Raw genomic sequence first — 16,650 nt, forward strand, 5'->3', positions numbered from 1 at the left:
ACTAATATTACTTTCAGACATACATATTAAAAAAAAAAATACCCTGAATGGTACATTGTGTTAATCATCCAACAATCCGGCACCTGCTACAACCCTAAAGGCAAGGATGGATAGTCACTTATTAAAACCAAGCTCAATCTACATTGCAGGCACTGGACTAGGCCCTTCCCAGACATCAACTCCTTTAATCTTGCAAGACTGTTTCCATTTCTCAAATAAGAAAAACCAGATGCAAAGAGATTAAGCAAATTGTCTAAAGAAACAACTATAAATCAGAGCTGGATTTTAAATCCAGGTCTCACTCCAGAGGAATAGCACCTCGAATAACAACATATTTCACCAAATCACATTACCTGATAATTGACTTCAAGAATTTAAAGAGATGTCCTGGGTAGTTACTTTACTTGATGTGACCAGAGAAGGTAGAATTTTGGCCAATGGGAAGCAAATACATAGGAAGCAGGCTGAGACTACAAACATGAGTAAATTTTGTGATAATCAGAGTGGCCCAACAACGGAGACAGCACAGCACCCAAAAACACAAGCTTGAAAATCACTTGTTGGGAACACTGCAGAGAAAGTTAGATGAAAGGGATTCAAGGATCCTTACAATGACAAGAGCCACTGATTCTATCCCATGTGACAAGCACATTTGTAAACTTACATACTCAAATGTTTTGAATATTAGTTCTGAAAAGCCTTTTTTCTTGTTGATACCCCTTTGAAAGGGAGGAAAGTTGGAGTATGATGGGAAAGGAACCTAAGGAGAAAGAAAAAGGTAGAAATAAATAACCTAAAAGTAAGAATGAGTCCATGAAACTTAGAGGCAGTTTCTTCCCTATCTAGAATTATCTAAATTAATAGACAATTTTGATCTTTTTTCCACCTTAAAATGAACTTTTAGAAAAGTTTGGAAAAAGGAAGAAGGATAGAGTTGGGGGGAAAGGAGAAGTTAAAATAAAAAGACTTACAGAATGAGAGCCCCATTCTCCATTGTCTGTGAGTTTTACCCACTTGTCGGTGGTGGTGTCCAGCTCCTGGCACTGATCATTTTGAATCTGTAGATTAAATACAAGGGTCCTGGTGAAACTTCTTGAATAAAGCCTTTAATTAAATTCTGTACCCAGCACAAATTGTAACAACGTCATTCAATACATACTAAACAAAGGCCATGATTAATTCTTAACAAGTAAACACACCAGGACCTCTGGGCCTAAGTGATACGTGCATATAAGTGAGTGCTTCTAAATAAATCATCTTCATTACTGTAACAAAAAGGCTAGCCCATTAAGAAGAGAGAAAGGGGGAAGAGTTAAAACTGACAATGCACATGAAAGAAAAAGTCACCGCAACAAAAGTGCCCAACTTACCAAAATGTTTTAACAGCTTGCATTCACCATGCAGGCCCAATAGTATAAAAATAAAGTTGATTTTCACAATGTTTCTGGCAATAAAATTTTTAATTAGTAAATAAATAAAGTCTGCTTTGTTTTCAATTCCCCAAGACTTAATCTAAATGTATAAGTAAGTGGCTATGGCCAAAGTCAAAGTCCCACATTTTTTCTGGGGATAAATGTTAATCATTTGCCATGCCAATTCAAATGACTACAGCTAATATCTTTATCATCTAACACTTCCTGCTTTCCAAGCAATTCTTCCAAACTGCCTAGGAGTTGGGGCACTACTTTTCCAGGTCTACAAAGAATACAGAGACATCAAAAAGTTAGGCTATCCTTTCAGTATTGCAAAATAGTCAGCAACAGTAAAGTTAAAATAAGATCTCATCACCTATACTTCCACTGAAAGAAATGGCTTCTGCCAGAAGAAATGACTATTTCTTTCTACTCTAAATCATTTTGCTACCTCACTCATTCTCCTAACCAATTTACAAACACTAAAATATTCCCCATAAAAGCTATTTCCTAAAGATTGACTAACTAGAAAATAGATCCTTTTAGCATCCAAATACCAGGGAACATCAGCTACTAAGGATATTTACTTTAATTGAATTTAAATGTCATATTTATATTGTAAGCCTAATGGCCATTTTAATACAAATGTTAAGCCATTTAAAAGCAGATATGGACCCTGAATATACTTTGATGGTTAATGTGTAGATAAGCTGAAAGCTTTTTTTTTTATAGCTGAAAGCAGACATCGGGTGTTAGCAGGACATTCTACTGGCATTCATTCCGGAGACCTGAGTTCTGCTACTCATTCTAAAAGTAGCCTTGGTCCAATCACTTATTTTCTCTCTAGGTTTCAGTCTCATCATTTTAAAAGAGGGAGGGCTGAATGAAAGCCCTATATAATTCCAGAATTAAAAACCTTATTGCTTTAAACCATATAATTCCCACAAGTATAACTCTCAGAGTACAACTGCATCTTTCACTCTTCGGATATTTCCTTCCCATTAACCATTAGCATGATGACCATGAAGTGTAGACCCTCTGAGTCAGTAAATTGCGACCTATGAAGCTGAAACATCAATAAAAGAAGGAATGTGAATTTGCCATCCCAATTCAGGCTATAACCAGAAGAACAAAGACATCATCAAGAGGAAGTAATGAAACTTTATGCCTTACAAGTGCTTTTACTGACAGCTCTCTAAGGACTTATTAGGCAATACAAACCTGAATGCTTATTCTAACTATTAGTTAACTGCTTTGCTTCTTAGCAATATTACCAAAATGTCCTGTGAAACAGGGAATCATTCATTCTGAGAGTGTTTTGCAAACAAATGTAACTTCAAACTAAATCTGTTTGAATGTTGCTTAACATCTTAAATTCATCAAAGATATTAGTGCTAGGAGACTCCTTAAAAAGTCTTCTCACACAATCCACTTCATACAAGGGATCGCTAAGGGCCAGAAAGGTAACTTAATTACTCAGTAACACACAGCTAGTAATTATGGAGTTGGGACTAGAGCCAGAATCTCTTGACTTCAAAGCTAAGGCTCATACTTTCATAGAAAATATCTCTTGCCAAAATTATTCAAATTTTTGATTTAGAAATTCCCATTACCAAGAACAATACAAATTTGTTTTAGAATTGTTAGTACATTTGTTCCTGATATCCGCACCACAGAAACATCTTTCAATATAGTTTCCCATTTACTAGACGACACACACTTTGTTTGGCATAAGTCAATGTGACACATTTTCTGAAGCATCTGAGTCACTGCCACATTAAATATTTGCTAGATTAGATACAGTTTATATCTAATAGTTAAGTAACTTATGTAACAGTCTATTCTGTTCGACTATTATTTTATCCTATATTCTGTAATGTTATGTAATCTCTTACTACAGACATCAACTATCGCATCCCTTGATTCTTTTAACCTGTACAAAATTCACAGAATCAAACACGCAGCCACTTTTGAAATAATTGCCCAAGAATAAACTAAATAATTGTAGCTAGTAAAAAAGATTTGAAACTGCAAAAAGAAAAAAAACGTCTTTTAAGTAAAAACTCAGACATTGGTAAAAACACATTTTTAACAAAATAGCATATACAGCCATAAAAACAAAGTTAGAATGCATCTTGGGGAAAATACATGCTACATAAAAAGTCTAAACCAAATGGTCATCTAACAATCATAACAAAGTAAAATAAACCCAGTGTTACTCCACAAGGTGAGAGCTTAGAGGTAAAGAAACAATATTAACCAGAAAATAAAATATTATACAAAAAACTTACGCTTTCTTTTAATAGCGAAATGTTCAGTTAACACAAAAAATGAAGGAGGCATAAAGTGACATGGGAACAACTGATTAAGGGAAATTTACATGCATGCCCCTCAAAAAGTAAATTCTAGAATATGAAAGGCCTTACAAAGAACTCAAAGAAGATGTTGTTGTCGACATACTGGTACTCAAAGAAGACATAACCTGACTTCTTAAGGTGCACAGCATAGATCAAAGACACTGTACAGTCATCACGATTAGACTCTATGTAATTTCCACGAGGAATCCAAGAAGAGCTGTGGAAACAAAACCAAGAGGCATTTCATGTTAGTTTAGAAATCTCCTTTGTTCACAAAGCTATATAACCCAGATTCAAAAGTAGCTCCATCAGCAAAGTACAGCAGAAGCTTTTCTGGAACTCAAAGGCCAACTCTATAACCAAGAAGAGGTTCATTCTTATGGCAAATGACCTTCTAAATCTTTGTAAGGTTGTGTGATAAATTTGCTATGAAACTGCTATTTTTCATCAAAAATTTGATTACCAAATAGATGACCACTACACTTTTAATAGGCTTAGGGGGAATTACTCTTTCAAATGACATCTAAAGTTTTATTTAGAAATACATACACGACTTTGCCCCCGGCAGGAGAGGCTGCCTCATTTACAGGCAACAGCTTTGAAGTGTGGAGCAGGAAAAGAACTATTTCTTAGCTGCAAAAGCGAGTCTCGAAACAGGGAACACGGCGCCAGGGCTGCTGTGGATGCAGACAGGATCCCAGAGGCCGGGGCCCCGCTGAAGGCAGTCAGCTGCCCTATTCAAGATTTGAGGTTTCAGGCCGGCATTAAAGAAGATTCCTGGGAGCGCCCGAGCCGCGCTGCGACTGAACAGCCTGAGGCGGCAGTGGCCGAGAATGGGAAAGGCGACAAACCAGAGACAGAGAGTGAGCACCCGACCTGGCACAACCCTGTGAGTGACCCCTGGACCAGTCCTGTGGGCGGCAGACGCCCACCCAGCTCCCGCCTGCACCACCAGGCCACTCACTGCCCCAGGGCTGCCACCATTTTCCCAGGTCCTGGCAGCTCCGCCCGGCTCGGCCACCACTGAGCCTTCCCACTTGCTTGGCCCAGCGCGGGCTTTCCAGAGCCTGCGGGCCGGCCTCCCCTCCCACTCCCTCCACGGTTCTCTGGCGGGTTGGTGGCGTGGGGCGTCCCCGGCCAGTGTTGGGAGGGCAAGGAAGCACAGGCGGGCCGACTGTCACTCCACCACACCCTGGACTGCGGCCCCCAGTAAACTTCCTGTTACTGGGAGGCAGATACCATCTCTGCAGCCACCAGTTCGGAAAAAAGCCTAACCAATTTCTGGTTGGGAATAGTGTGGTAGGAGAGTTCCCAGGACCGCTTGAACCTGCCGGAGAGCTGGCTGCAGGCGGGCGCTAGACTCGGTTTATACCGGGAGGATACAAAGGTGAACAAGTCCTGAGAAAGATCTACACAGTGCTACAAAGGCACCCAGAGCGACCGGTCGTCTGTGCCTAGCAGAAACCTGGTAGACTTCCTGGGCGAGGCGGTGCCGAGCAGGGTCTTGAAGGCCCAGCTGATATACGAGGGTTGTAGAACACACGCCACAGTGCGCACAGAGTGGGCAGACGTGCGGCCAGGGAGGCGGAGACTCGACAGAAACCACACACCCTGTGGGGTCGCCACTGCACGATCCAACAGCCTGGGCCAGAGCACACGGAACAGGGAGAGGTCCTGCACAGGAAGTGAAAGCTCAACAGCAATCACACACCCTGTGGTACGTGATCCACCAGCCCAGCAGAGTCCAAGCTGACCAGAAAGGTGGCTCCCCGGAGAAGCCCAAGACCCGAGGCAACCACACACACAAGGCACTAGAGGCCAACTGAGCAGTCACGGAGGGAGCCATACCAAATTGGCAACCACAGCAACATCCTAGTTAGTCATTAGTCTCAAACCGGTGGACTGTGAAACCCCCTGCCACAATGAATAAACATCAAAAAAAAGATACCAGAAATACAAAAAATCAAGAAAGTACACCACCAAAAGTTAATAAATCTCAAACTCTAGATCCTATAGAACAAGAAGCCCTTGAAATGACTGACAAAGAATTTCAAGTGGTAATTCTAAGGAAACTGAATGAGATACAAGAAAACACAGCTAGACATCATGATGAAATGAGGAAAAGTATACAGGATCTGAAAGAGGAAATGTACAAAGAAATCAATGTCCTGAAAAAAAATGTAGCAGAACTTGCTGAACTGAAGAAGTTATTCAGCAAAATAAAAAACACAATGGAGAGTTTAACCAGCAGGCTTGTCGAAGTTGAAGAGAGAACCTCTGAACTTGAAGATGGGCTGTTTGAAATAACACAAGCGGACAAAAAGAAAGAAAAAAGAATCAAGGACATGGAAGAAAATCTGAGAGAGATATCAGACAACCTTAAGCGCTCAAATATCCGAGTCATGGGTATTCCAGAAGGGGAGGAAAATGGAGATTCCATTGAAAACATATTCAACAAAATAGTGGCAAAAAACTTCCCAGGTATAGGAAAAGTCACAGATCTTCAGATCCAGGAAGCTCAACGATCTCCAAACGTATTCAGCCCAAAAAGGCCTTCTCCAAGACATGTCATAGTCAAATTGGCAAAACTCAGAGACAAAGAGAGAATCTTAAAAGCTGCAAGAGAGAAGCGTCAAACCACCTATAAGGGTGCCCCAATCAGGCTAACATCAGACTTTTCATCACAAACCCTAAAAGCTAGAAAGGAATGGGATGGGAGTTTCAAGATGGCGGCGGCTGCGGCGGCTGGCACGGAGTAGCTGAGGTGGAAAAGGTGGCCACTGGGCCTCAGGCAGCCGGGAAACTTGTGGACCTTCCTCTGGCCATCTCTTAAGGGAGGACTGCTGCTGCTGGCCGGTCGTAGGGGCTCAACGCCACTTTGCCCCCGGCAGGAGAGGCTGCCTCATTTACAGGCAACAGCTTTGAAGTGTGGAGCAGGAAAAGAACTGATTCTTAGCTGCAAAAGTGAGTCTTGAAACAGGGAACACGGCGCCAGGGCTGCTGTGGATGCAGCCAGGTTCCCGGAGGCTGGGGCCGCGCTGAAGGCGGCCAGCTGCCCTATTCAGGATTCGAGGTTTCAGGCCGGCATTAAAGAAGATTCCTGGGAGCGCCCGAGCAGCGCCGCGAATGAACAGCCCGAGGCGGCAGCGCCGAGAACACGGAAGGCAACAAACCAGAGACAGAGCGAGCGCCCGACCTGGCACAGCACTGTGAGTGATCCCTGGCACAGCTCTGTTCGGGGGGTGGATGCCCACGTGGCTCCCGCCTGCACCACCAGGCCACTCACTGCCACGGTGCTACCTCCATTTTCCCAGGTGCGGGCAGCTCCGCCCTGCTCGGCCATCACTGAGCCCATTTGCTTGGCCTGGCGCGGGGCTTTCCGGACCCTGCGGGCCGACCTCCTCTCCCACTCCCTCCAAGGTTCTCTGGCAGGGCTGGGGGTGTGGGGCGTCCCGACCAGTTTTGGGAGGGCTAGGAAGTACGGGCGGGCCGACTGTCACTCCACCACACCCTGGACTCCGGCCCCGGTAAACTTCCTGTTACTGGGAGGCTGATACCATCTCTGCGACCACCAGTTTGGAAAAAAGCCTAACGAATTTCTGGTTGGGAATAGTGTGGTAGGAGAGTTCCCAGGTCCGCTTGAACCTGCCGGAGAGCAGGCTGCAGGCGGGCACTAGACTCGGTTTATACCGGGGGGATACAAAGGTGAACAAGACCCGAGAAAGATCTACACAGTGCTACAAAGGCACCCAGAGAGACCGGTCGTCTGTGCCTAGCAGAAACCTGGTAGACTTCCTGGGCGAGGCGGTGCTGAGCAGGGTCTTGAAGGCCCAGCTGATAGACGAGGGGTGCAGAAGACACGCCCCAGCCCATCACAGTGTGCACAGAGGGGGGAGACATGTGGCCAGGGAGGCGGAGACTTGACAGAAACCACACACCCTGTGGGGTCGCCACTGCACGATCTAACAGCCTGGGCCAGAGCACACGGAACGGGGAAAAGTCCTGTACAGAAAATGAAAGCTCAACAGAGATCACACACCCTGTGGTACGTGATCCACCAGCCCAGCAGAGTACAAGCTGACTAGAAAGGTGGATCCCAGGAGAAGCCCAAGACCCGAGGCAACCACACACACAAGACACTAGAGGCCAACTGAGCAGTCACGGCGGGAGCCATACCAAATTGGCAACCACAGCAACATCCTAGTTAGTCATTAGTCTTAAACCAGTGGACTGTGAAACCCCCTGCCACAATGAATAAACACCAAAAAAAAGACACCAGAAATACAAAAAATCAAGAAAGTACACCACCAAAAGTTAATAAATCTCATACTCTAGATCCTATAGAACAAGAAGCCCTTGAAATAACTGACAAGGAATTTCGAGTGATAATTCTAAGGAAACTGAATGAGATACAAGAAAACTCAGCTAGACATCATGATGAAATGAGGAAAAGTATACAGGATCTGAAAGAGGAAATATACAAGGAAATCAATGTCCTGAAAAAAAATGTAGCAGAACTTGCTGAACTGAAGAAGTTATTCAGCGAAATAAAAAACACAACGGAGAGTTTAACCAGCAGGCTTGTCGAAGTTGAAGAGAGAACCTCTGAACTTGAAGATGGGCTGTTTGAAATAACACAAGCAGACAAAAAGAAAGAAAAAAGAATCAAGGACATGGAAGAAAATCTGAGAGAGATATCAGACAACCTCAAGCGCTCAAATATCCGAGTCATGGGTATTCCAGAAGGGGAGGAAAATGGAGATTCCATTGAAAACATATTCAACAAAATAGTGGCAGAAAACTTCCCAGGTATAGGAAAAGTCACAGATCTTCAGATCCAGGAAGCTCAACGATCTCCAAACGTATTCAACCCAAAAAGGCCTTCTCCAAGACATGTCATAGTCAAATTGGCAAAACTCAGAGACAAAGAGAGAATCTTAAAAGCTGCAAGAGAGAAGCGTCAAATCACCTATAAGGGAGCCCCAATCAGGTTAACATCAGACTTTTCATCACAAACCCTAAAAGCTAGAAAGGAATGGGATGATATTTTCAAAATACTAAAAGACAAAGATTGCCAGCCAAGAATACTCTACCCTGCAAGGCTATCCTTCTGAAATGAGGGGCAAATAGTATATTTCTCAGACAAACAAAAACTGCGGGAGTTCACTACCACACGACCACCCTTACAAGAAATCCTCAAGGGAGTACTGGGTTTGGTTCCTGAAAAATAACTACCACTGCCATAAAAACCTAAGAAAAATCTAAACCCGCTAGTACAATAAAAATGGCATTCGTGAAGAGAAAACAAGCTAACAAAAACACTATGTACAACCTAAGGAACCAACAAACAAAGAAACCAAACAGTAAATCAGAAAGCAAGGAACAAAAGACACCTAAGACAACCAAACAACCAATAAAATGCTAGGAATAAATCAACACCTTTCAATAACAACTCTTAATGTTAAAGGCTTAAATTTCTCAATTAAAAGACACAGACTGGCTGACTGGATCAAAAAGCAGGACCCAACTATATGCTGCCTACAAGAGACCCACCTCACCCATAAAGATTCACACAGACTAAGAGTGAAAGGATGGAAAAAGATTTACCATGCAAACAGAAAAGAAAAACGAGCTGGAGTGGCTATTCTTATATCTGACAAAATAGACTTTAAACTAAAAACCATAAAAAGAGACAATGAGGGACACTACTTAATGATAAAAGGACTGATCCATCAAGAAGACATAACAATCATAAATATGTACGCACCCAATGTTGGAGCAGCCAGATTTATAAAACAAACTCTATTAGACCTAAAGAAGGAAATAGACACTAATACCATAATAGCAGGGGACCTGAACACTCCACTGTCAATATTAGACAGATCATCTAGGCAAAGAATCAGTAGAGAAACACAAGATCTAAACAAGACTCTAGACCAATTGGAATTGGCAGATATCTACAGAACATTCCACCCAACAACCTCAGAATATTCATTCTTCTCATCAGCACATGGATCATTCTCCAGGATAGATCACATATTAGGTCACAAATCAAGTCTCAATAAATTCAAAAAAATTGGAATTATCCCATGTATCTTCTCAGACCACAATGGATTAAAACTAGAAATTAATAACAAACGAAACTCTGGAAACTATACAAACACATGGAAATTAAACAGCATTCTACTTAATGACATATGGGTCCAAGAAGAAATCAAGCAGGAAATCAAAAAGTTTATTGAAACTAATGAAAACAATGATACATCATACCAAAACCTGTGGGATACTGCAAAAGCAGTATTGAGGGGAAAATTTATTGCATTAAATGCTCACTTCAGGGGCCGAGCCCGTGGCGCACTCGGTAGAGTGCTGCGCTGGGAGCGCGGCGACGCTCCCGCCGCGGGTTCGGATCCTATATAGGAATGACCAGTGCACTCACTGGCTGAGTGCCGGTCACGAAAAAATGACAAAAAAAAAAAAAAAAAAAAAATGCTCACTTCAGAAGAATGGAAAGATGGCAAGTGAACAACCTAACACTTCACCTTAAAGAACTAGAAAAACAAGAACAATCCAATCCTAAAGTTAGCAGACGGAAAGAAATCATTAAGATCAGAGCAGAACTGAATGAAATTGAAACCCAAAAAACAATTCAAAAGATCAACGAATCAAAAAGTTGGTTTTTTGAAAAGATAAATAAAATTGACAAACCATTAGCATGGCTAACAAAAAAAAGAAGAGAGAAGACTCAAATAACAAAAATTAGAAATGAAAAAGGCGATATTACAACTGATTCATCTGAAATACAAGGAATCATTCGAGACTACTATAAACAACTATACGCCAACAAATTTGAAAATCTGGAGGAAATGGATAAATTTCTGGACACACACAAGCTCCCAAAACTGAACCGTGAAGACGTAGAAAATTTGAACAGACCAATAACAATAAAGGAGATTGAAGCTGTTATCAGAAGGCTCCCAACAAAGAAAAGCCCAGGACCAGATGGATTCACAGCAGAATTTTACCAAACATTCAAAGAGGAATTGACACCGATTCTTTACAAACTATTCCAAAAGATTGAAACGGACGCAAATCTCCCAAACTCATTCTATGAAGCAAACATCATCCTGATACCAAAACCAGGTAAAGATATAACCAAAAAAGAAAACTACAGGCCGATATCCTTGATGAATATAGATGCAAAAATCCTCACTAAAATACTAGCAAACAGAATACAGCAACACATACGTAAAATTATTCATCACGATCAAGTGGGATTCATCCCAGGGATGCAAGGTTGGTTCAACATACGCAAATCAATAAATGTGATACACCATATTAATAAACTCAAACACAAGGACCATATGATCATCTCTATAGATGCTGAAAAAGCATTTGATAAAGTTCAGCACTCATTCATGACAAAGACCCTCTATAAGTTAGGTATAGAGGGAAAGTATCTCAACATAATTAAAGCCATATATGCCAAACCCACTGCCAATATCATCCTGAATGGGGAAAAGCTGAAAGCTTTTCCTTTAAGAACAGGCACTAGACAAGGATGCCCACTCTCACCACTCCTATTCAACATAGTGTTGGAAGTACTAGCCAGAGCAATCAGAGAAGAGAAGGAAATAAAGGGCATCCAGATTGGAAAAGATGAAGTCAAACTGTCCCTGTTTGCAGATGACATGATCCTATATATCGAACAGCCTAAAACCTCTACAAAAAAACTGCTGGAATTGATAAATGATTTCAGCACAGTAGCAGGATACAAAATCAACACACAAAAATCAGTAGCATTTCTTTTCTCCAATAGTGAACATGCAGAAAGAGAAATCAAGAAAGCCTGCCCATTTACAATAGCCACCAAAAAAATAAAATACTTAGGAATTGAGTTAACCAAGGAGGTGAAAAATCTCTATCATGAGAACTACAAACCACTGCTGGGAGAAATTAGAGAGGATACAAGATGGAAAGATATTCCATGCTCTTGGATTGGAAGAATCAACATAGTGAAAATGTCCATACTACCCAAAGTGATATACAAATTCAATGCAATCCCCATCAAAATTCCAAAGACATTTTTCTCAGAAATGGAAAAAACTATCCAGTCATTTATATGGAACAATAAAAGACCACGCATAGCCAAAGCAATGCTCAGCAAAAAAAATAAAGCTGGAGGCATAACACTACCTGACTTTAAGCTATACTACAAAGCTATAATAACCAAAACAGTATGGTACTGGCATAAAAACAGACACACTGACCAATGGAATAGAATAGAGAATCCAGAAATCAACCCACACACTTACTGCCATCTGGTCTTTGAAAAAGGCACCAAGCCTATTCACTGGCGAAGGGACTGCCTCTTCAGCAAATGGTGCTAGGATAACTGGATATCCATATGCAGGAGAATGAAACTAGATCCATACCTCTCACCGTATACTAAAATCAACTCAAAATAGATTAAGGATTTAAATATACACCCTGAAACAATAAAACTTCTTAAAGAAAACATAGGAGAGACACTTCAGGAAATAGGACTGGACACAGACTTCATGAACACGACCCCAAAAGCACGGGCAACCAAAGGAAAAATAAACAAATGGGATTATATCAAACTAAAAAGCTTCTGCACAGCAAAAGAAACAATTAACAGAGTTAAAAGACAACCAACAGAGTGGGAGAAAATATTTGCAAAACATACATCTGACAAAGGATTAATATCCAGAATATATAAGGAACTCAAACAACTTTACAAGAAGAAAACAAGCAACCCAATTAAAAAATGGGCAAAAGAGCTAAGTAGGCATTTCTCTAAGGAAGATATACAAATGACCAACAGACATATGAAAAAATGCTCAACATCACTCAGCATCCGGGAAATGCAAATCAAAACCACACTGAGATACCACCTAACCCCAGTTAGGATGGCTAAAATCCAAAAGACTCTGAACGATAAATGCTGGCGAGGCTGCGGAGAAAAAGGAACTCTCATACATTGCTGGTGGGACTGCAAAATGGTGCAGCCTCTATGGAAAATGGTATGGAGGTTCCTCAAACAATTGCAGATAGATCTACCATACGACCCAGCCATCCCACTGTTGGGAATATACCCAGAGGAATGGAAATCATCAAGTCGAAGGTATACCTGTTCCCAATGTTCATCACAGCACTCTTTACAATAGCCAAGAGTTGGAACCAGCCCAAATGTCCATCATCAGATGAGTGGATACGGAAAATGTGGTACATCTACACAATGGAATACTACTCAGCTATAAAAACGAATGAAATACTGCCATTTGTAACAACATGGATGGACCTCGAGAGAATTATATTAAGTGAAACAAGTCAGGCACAGAAAGAGAAATACCAAATGTTCTCACTTATTGGTGGGAGCTAAAAATTAATATATAAATTCACACACATACACACACACACACACACACACACACACACAAAACCGGGGGGCGGGGAAGAAGTTATAACAACCACAATTACTTGAAGTTGATACGACAAGCAAACAGAAAGGACATTGTTGGGGGGTAGGGGGGGAGGGATAAGGGAGGGAGGTTTTGGTGATGGGGAGCAATAATCAGCCACAATGTATATCGACAAAATAAAATTTAAAAAAAATAAATAGAAATACATACACATACACACGTCAGATCTATAGAAAGAAAGAGCGCCAATAATGGTAAATATGTAGATTAACATATAAAGTTATATTTCATATCTTTCAAGTTGTTTAGGAAGTCATGTGCCATAAGAAATAAATCTCTTCTCAGTAACAGATTTGGCCTTTGAGTTCCTAAATATTTGTAAGGTTGTTTAAAAAGCAACTGAATATGAAAAACGTAATACCATTGTATTGTAGCATTAATAACATGTTTCTAAATATACAGAAATAGCGTGAAGATGAGGGTACAAATGTAACTATACTGTTGTAAAATTTATATATATATATATATTTTGTAAATAACTCTAACTATACTACCATAAGAATGCACATTGTAATTTCTAGCCTTCACAACCTAGGTTAGCAAAGACATTCTAAAACACAAAAAAAGAAAAACCCAAAAATCCACCTAACCATAACAGAAAAAATTAATAAGTTGTACTTTTTTCAAATTTTAAACTTCTGCTTATCAAAGGACACCATTAAGAAAATGAAAAGGCAAAAGCAACAAACTAGGAAGAAAATTAAACACACACATACACATGTATATATATATATATATATCTATGTGTGTGTAATATATATTAAATATTATATAAATACATAAATATAAGAGCTCACACCCAGAATTCCTTCAGCTTAGTAATCAAATGACCAAAAAAAAAAAAAAAAAAGAAACCAGTAGAAAATGGCAAAACACCACCTTAACACCTCACAAAAGAAAATAAACACATGGACAATGAATACATGAAATGTGTTCAACATTATTATACAGCTGGGAAATGCAAAATAAAACCACAAGATACCATTTCACATGCGTGCACTAGATGGCTAAAATAAGACAAGGCTTGACAATACAAATGTTGGTAAACATGTAGAACAACAAAGACCTCAAATACACTGCTGGTGGGAGTCTACAATAATACAGTCATTTTGGAAAACTCACACAATTTTTTATGAAGTTCAGCATACTTCTCCTATACAACCCAACCAATTAAAAAGGAGTGAAAAGAATACAAGCTCAGATGGAAAGAAGAAAGGAAGGAAGGCAGGAAGATAAAACAGCAATAGACTGAAATTTACATTGAGAATACTAGAAGACACTACACTGAAAAATTTCTGCTAATCATTCAATTTATTTGATAAATAGACTATTTCAGGTAGAAAAAGAAGCCATATGAATATCTCCTGCTCACCAAAATAAGGATCTGAGATCCCATGACATCCCACTAGTACCTTCCTCTAAGGAACTCTTTTATTTAAAATACACATATACTTAGAGGAATGATGCTGTTATTGGGAAAGTAAAACAAATAAATCAAAGAGATCAATGTCGTTTGTCAGGGAGAGAACCAGAGAACAAGAATGAAGGAGAGAAGGTAAGAAGAGAGGGAGGCAACTAAGTGGACAGGAAGGCAACACATCTTTTAGCACAGCTAAATAATTCCCCAGCATCTTTAGCTCATAGTAAAAATTTTGGGTTCCTAGTCAGATGGTAGCCAGAGGCCTGGCTTAATTCTCCTAAACGTGGCCATATGAAAGGAAATGTTAAGTAGTCAATACAAGAGAAAAAGAAGTGGTACAGCCCAAGGATAAACATTTTGTTTTGTTTTGTTCAAAACAATTTAACTTTCCTCCAGCACTGTCAAAAGCAAAGCTAATAATCCCCTTTAAAAGAGGTAGGAATTAAGCAAAGGAGCTTTCCTCTTTAGGTACTGAACCCACTCTCTCTTACAAGAGGTAATCAAGAGTGTAATGAAACATGCATTTTTCCTTTCAAAGGAAAGGAAAAAACCTGAAATTATCCATTAAAAATTAGAGAAGAGTTAGTAGAAACACTACTGACTTAACTTTAGTTATAAATATATTATAAGAAAACTAATTTGTTTCTATAATAGCTCTGTTGCATTCTTGCATACAGTATCTATTATATTCTGAGGGCAATTATTTTAACCTCATAAAAATTCAGTGACATTATTCATAATGACCTGACCGTCCAAAAATATACTCTTTGCAATTAGTTTATCTATAATCCCAATCAGTACCAAGATTATCCTCAACTTCTTTCTGGAAAAGAGCAACTATACCCTGCTCATGTACTCAGTCAAGATCCAAAGGCTTTTTTGGATTCTTACTTGTTACAGCCATCTGGCCTGCTGTCAGAAGGGCCCACCACAGTGTCCATGAATGTTGCAACGTTGGAAAATCCTGCTGGCAATTCATCCCATTCATCAAATTTGATGCCACTGCCCAAGGAGTAGGTGCCTTCGCCACACTTACTGCATACCTGGTTCTTCATTTCTAGATACTCTCCAGAAGCACAGGAGAAAGCTGGAAGGCAGAAGAATGGACGACCCATCAGTGATTGGCCTCCCCCATCACTTTCCTCCTCCTCACACTGTCACCGGAATTATTTTTATAAAACTGATCATGTTACACCCTAATTAAAGTCTTCCAATGTCTCCTTCATCACTGCATGCATTTCACAACCTGACCCCCACCTATTTCACTCAGCTCATCCCTTGTCCCACCCTCTTCCAAGCGTAACAAAATTCATATCATTCCCCAAATATTTTATCTTCTCTCTCGCTGTCGTGGTGGTCTTTCCCAGAAGTGTTGCCCAACCTACCTTCTCTACCTGGAAAACTGTTCCTAACTCAAAAATGACTATCTTCATGACAGACCACCCCCTACCAGGCAGTCATCTGCGCTGCCTCTGTGCCCCTCAGCACACTCTTTATAACAACGCCGTTAAAGCACTTAACATACATATAGACCACTTAGCTGATGTAAGACTTTGAGCTTCAAGAAAACAAGAATCATTATTTTTAGATTTCTAACTGTATCTAGTACATACAAAGCCCGAATAGCATGTCGATCCAATGAGTAAAAAATAAGCAAAAAGGAGATAACAGGAGAGTAGTGCAATAGCTAGTAAACAAGTTCTCTCCACTTTGAAACAACAAGCCCACTTTTTCAATAGTCACACCACAAACCTAGTCATGTCCACAGCCTACATCTTATTTCTTATGTCAAATTCTCTGCTAACTCTGAGAACTGTACCCAGAGACAGCAGACATGGGCAACAGGAATAAGAGTCCACACAGCTACAGAGAAGAAAGCAGTTCTGCTGCCAAGATCTTATTCATTCAACAGATGCAAATCAATGTCCCACAAGTGTATGGCTCTGCGCAGGGTG

General features: G+C 40.4%; 1 protein-coding gene across 1 annotated transcript in view; it reads right to left on the reverse strand.

The window, feature by feature from the left end:
- ELAPOR2 (endosome-lysosome associated apoptosis and autophagy regulator family member 2) overlaps positions 1 to 16,650 on the reverse strand; it is a 107,198-nt gene that overhangs the window by 61,477 nt on the left and 29,071 nt on the right. Inside the window, exons 2-4 of the mRNA XM_063100294.1 lie at positions 15,587 to 15,782; positions 3,839 to 3,986; positions 972 to 1,058 (exon numbers count right to left, since the gene is read on the reverse strand). Coding sequence (XP_062956364.1) covers positions 972 to 1,058; positions 3,839 to 3,986; positions 15,587 to 15,750 — 399 coding nt within the window. The 5' untranslated portion in view covers positions 15,751 to 15,782. The remainder of the gene's footprint in view (positions 1 to 971; positions 1,059 to 3,838; positions 3,987 to 15,586; positions 15,783 to 16,650) is intronic.

This window comes from Cynocephalus volans, chromosome 6 (genome assembly GCF_027409185.1).
Source record: "Cynocephalus volans isolate mCynVol1 chromosome 6, mCynVol1.pri, whole genome shotgun sequence".
NCBI classification, from domain to species: domain Eukaryota; kingdom Metazoa; phylum Chordata; class Mammalia; order Dermoptera; family Cynocephalidae; genus Cynocephalus; species Cynocephalus volans.